Genomic DNA, 4,636 nt, shown 5'->3' with positions numbered 1-4,636 from the left:
CTACTATTATTACAGAGAAAAAAGTAGACTACTTTACGCATTTTTGTTTAAATTTAAAAAATCGATTTGAAGTGTATTTTGGAACCAAAAAAATCTCCCTTGACAAAGAATGTGTTACTAATTATTATTTTTACTTTCCTTTAAATATATTTAACATATTTAAAAAATGTAATAATTAAAAATTTAAATTTACTTGATTTCGCCCTGACGAATTACAATGAATTGAAGTGCGTCTTTTATTCTCACGAATTAAAACGCATAATGTTGAAGAGTTTGCGCTTATGCGAATTCGGACGAATTGGAGTTCAATATCAAATCGCTCGAATTAAAATGAAATGGCACACAGAAATAAATTCGTTCTAACGCACTGAAGATAATTTGCTGATCTCAAACTTACTTGTAACTGTAACTAGTTACGGTTACTAGATAAAGTAACTCTAAGTTACCCAAAAAGTTACTTTTTTCTCTTCCTTAATTTTTTAATTTAAAAATAAAAATAATTAATACAAAATTAATAAAATTATTCATGATTATTATATTATTACAATAAAAATATTAATAATTCGTCAAAATATTATTTAAAAAAAACAGAGATTGGTTTAGTAAAAAAAAACTAGACAGATATTTCGTCAAGTGAACAGTAATATATTATTGGAAATTGGAATACAAAGTACACCAAGTAACTGTAAAGTAACTAAAATTAAGTTACAAGTTACTGAAAAAATCGTAACTAAGTTACGTTACAAGTTACTTTTAAAAAAAAGTAAGTAAGTTATCCTAAAAGTTACAAATAAAGTAAATTTTTAGTAACTTAGTTTCTTGTAACAAGTTACTACCCAACACTGCAATTAACGCACTATGGTCCAATGCGCTCTCGGAGTATCTTTTAGCCTATTTAATTTAATTTTTAACAATACTTTCTTTTCTGTTAACAGTTTCTTTTCGTGAGCAATGGTTTCGCAATTTATACTCAGAAAATTGTGATAAATTTACGAAAACGGACTATCCATGTTATAAAGTGTGAAGCTGTCCCAACAAAAAATTGTTTATTTTACTTATATTTTTACAATGATTGAAGTTATCTGTTAGTATCAAAAATATGTTATTATAAAATCAAAGTGTGAAGCTCTCCCAACCAAAAAAATTGTTTATTTTAGATATATTTTTACAATGAGTGAAGTTATCTGTTAGTATCAAAACACAGCTTATATTTTTTCCGCGTATAATATTTCATCAGATCATGTTCACATGCTGATATTGTTATGTAATTTTACTATTAAGAAATATGGGTAGTTTACAAAATACCCAAAGCGTCATTCGTTCAAATTTTCCAACAAAAAACTGGGTTCGAAAATCGAGAGTCAAGGATCGCCGCAGTGTATGGCCTGACGTTTGAAGTATTCGATTCCCTGAAAAATTCGACGATTCCAACTTTTAAGAAACCTTCTGAATGACTCCAGCACCATTTGGCACAGGATTAAAGACATCTTGCACTATTATTATTATTTCAGCATCAGATAGTACATTGAAAATCTCGAGAGAATGTTCGTCGTACGCACACCTGAGAAGAAAAATATATATGCATATCGCATTTCATGATTCACACATATGTATACATATATGTATATATATATGTGTGTGCGTGTGTGCACGTACATATATATATGTTGCGAAAGACGCTCTCGTGCGCACGCATATAGTGCACATGATCGCCGGAGGCATGACTGTGGTCTAAAAATAAAATTAAAACGTGTACTGTGCGTCAGATAGTGGCGCTTGGAGGGGACCTGATCTGAGTGATTGGATGCCACCAGAAGAGGGAAATCCCAAGAGACAACATACACATGAGCCTTTTTTGCCCCACGTGATAATTTGAACACTCACACTAAGCCTATGAGGAAAGTCTCATCGTGATGACGTTGAGCTATCCAAACCAAACAATCCTCACTGCTCACTCCTCACGATTAAACCGCGAGTTTGCATTTACGATCCTCAGTATCAAACCTACTCCCAGGTCCCAACGACTCTGGGATTCCCATATTCTGCCTTTCACAGAAATATTAATGCAAAAAATACTATTTTTTTCAGTTCACATTTTAACCGGGAATTTAATAGTTAAGTTGAAAGGTGTGTTCTTCAGCAATAAAGCATTAATAATATAATTATATTTTGAAATAAAAGTGTTAAATTACAAAAAAAGTTTACTTTACAAATAAGACAACATGGTTCAAATTAATATTGACTCTATTGGTTTCAAAATCAGGTGACATTTTTCTTTTTTGTGAAATACCATCGATGACATACTTGATACGTGTTTACAAATAAGAGTTCGAAGATATTTCTGGAAGACATAAAAATGGATTCATACATGGATTATCAAAAAAATGAAATTTCAGAGGTGAGTTTTGCTTTAAATATATTTCAATTATTAATTTGTTTAATTATTTGTTATTTTCACTAGATTAAAATAGAGCATTTTTATAAAAGTTAGTTCAAAAATTGGCGCGACTCATGAAAAGACAGTTTGCAACCCGCACCGAGATATATATTTAATATTAACATTAAAATTTTGGTACCGTAAAACGAGACTTAGTGATTTTTTGATATTAAACTATAAAACTCGTTTGTTATTCAGAGAAAAACAACCTCCAGCCATCAAGTGGAAAACTTCGGTTTTCCCGCTTTACCCCGCACTGTCAGAATGACTCTTCTTTTTTTTCTAGTAAATTAATTTCAGATAAGATCCCTAACATTTGCTTAATATTGTAGATGTGTGTCAACCTTGAGTAATTCTCTTTTGTTTTGACACCTTCTTCAAACATGTGAAGGAAATTAATAAGAATGTTAATTTCTCAGAGTCCGTTAATTCATTTTTTTCTAGAACTTTTATGCAACTTTAGAAGGAGAAGAAGGCGATCGTTTACTATTGGACATGGATTCCATTTCTGCCCAAAAAGCGGATCCACTTGTTTCCAGACTGCAGGAAACTGGAAGCAAAACCTGCGCATTAGGTAAATACTAAATAATTGTTGTTTTTTTTTTTCAAAAATTAGATTATTATACAAAAAATTGAATTTTCAAAAGAATAATGCATTTAATTCGGGAATATGAATAAGTATTATTTTACTAAAATGTTGAGAAATTGTTTAAGGGGAAGAGAAGGAAGAGGCGGATGGAGCTGGATGGTCAGAAAAACCAATTAAGGATTGGTGCCAAGAAGAGACGATAAACTGGCTCATATCAGCGGCATCCCATATGGGCCAGCTTTACAGCTCAATACAACACAGTCTCGCCATTCCGGGCAAAGATCTCGTAACTCTTACGAGAAGCGATTTTATTGCTCACGATGCAATTTATGGAGAGCGACTCTACGATCTTCTCCATTCCCAAAGAAATTCAAATTCAAGTTAGCTCATTCATAATAATGCAATTTAATTTAAATTTAAATACACATATTTTTATTCAAAATTTTTTTAAATTTCTAATCAATCAATGAGAACAGTATTTTTGACTTTGAATGTGCCTCAATGCATAGAATGCATTTAAGCCTAGTGAATTATTTTTGGTTACGCTTTTTTAATTAAGCAGCAACAAAAAATAAACAATTGAAAACAATTTGTTGTGCAAGAAACAATTGGTTCAAAACTAAAAAAGCACGTTTTTTTAATTTAGTTGATTGTACATTTTTTCATAAAAGTTTTGCATGTCGAATTTGAAATGTCTTTAATTTGGATCGAAAACAAATGTATTTCATTAGTCTAAACAAAATTTTCATACCTATGAATAATAACATCTTTTTAAATTTTTCGATTCACTAAATTTAAAAATCATGTTTTTGGCACATTTCAAAAATTATATAACTTGCTCAAAAATGTTATTTTTCAATTTTGTCAGCTTTTAAATTTAAAACCCCCGAACAGAAGGCATTCATCGATTTCAACCAATTTTTTCGAATTTCAAAGGAGAATATTTTTCGCTCGACTCAGATGATTCGATTAATCGGCGTATTTTTACTCCGCCTTCGTAGACGAAATTAAAATTCAGATACATGAAACAAGGAACCCTTAAGATACGTGTAAAATTTAAACGGAAAAAACAAAGTTGAAAATGCATATTTCTTATAATATAATTTTTTTTAAGTTTCCAAAAAATAAGTTAGGAACGTTAAATCGAGTATATTTAGCATGGAAACTTTACATAATACCAAAATTGTGAGTTATACCTAGTTTTGAGATATTATGCGATTGTGAACTTTGCACAAACTGAAGCTTCTTTTTTATAAACTTCAAATTAATTAAATTAATAATATTTATGAATGAAGAAGTAACTTCTGTCATAATTTATATATAATTTTCCTTTAACTTTTAAATTTATTACATTTTCTAATTTATTACGAAATTTTCATGTGAATTAATGGTCCAGTCAATTTAGCATTTCTGCTACAACAAAAGACAGGCTTCACAGCCTGTCCCCTGTGTCCCCTAAAAGTCTTATATTTAGAGAATTTTTCCTAAATGTTGCATATAATTGCCGTAAAGTTTCTCTATTTAAGATAAGAATTAATTTGGAAAAAGTCTCGACGGATAGATCACTTTTGAAATAATTTTGAAGTAATTTTAATAGTTTTTCTTGCATT

At 30.1% G+C, this 4,636-nt stretch overlaps 1 protein-coding gene across 1 annotated transcript in view; it reads left to right on the top strand.

The window, feature by feature from the left end:
• Nucleotides 1-1,814: 1,814 nt before the first annotated feature.
• Nucleotides 1,815-4,636, top strand: part of LOC117173649 (ETS homologous factor-like) — a 5,935-nt gene continuing 3,113 nt past the window's right edge. Inside the window, exons 1-3 of the mRNA XM_033362289.1 lie at nucleotides 1,815-2,398; nucleotides 2,882-3,011; nucleotides 3,152-3,406. Coding sequence (XP_033218180.1) covers nucleotides 2,357-2,398; nucleotides 2,882-3,011; nucleotides 3,152-3,406 — 427 coding nt within the window. The 5' untranslated portion in view covers nucleotides 1,815-2,356. The remainder of the gene's footprint in view (nucleotides 2,399-2,881; nucleotides 3,012-3,151; nucleotides 3,407-4,636) is intronic.

The sequence above is a fragment of the Belonocnema kinseyi genome, chromosome 5 (assembly GCF_010883055.1).
Source record: "Belonocnema kinseyi isolate 2016_QV_RU_SX_M_011 chromosome 5, B_treatae_v1, whole genome shotgun sequence".
Classification (NCBI taxonomy): Eukaryota; Metazoa; Arthropoda; class Insecta; order Hymenoptera; family Cynipidae; genus Belonocnema; species Belonocnema kinseyi.
This window is presented reverse-complemented; position numbering and strand designations above follow the sequence as displayed.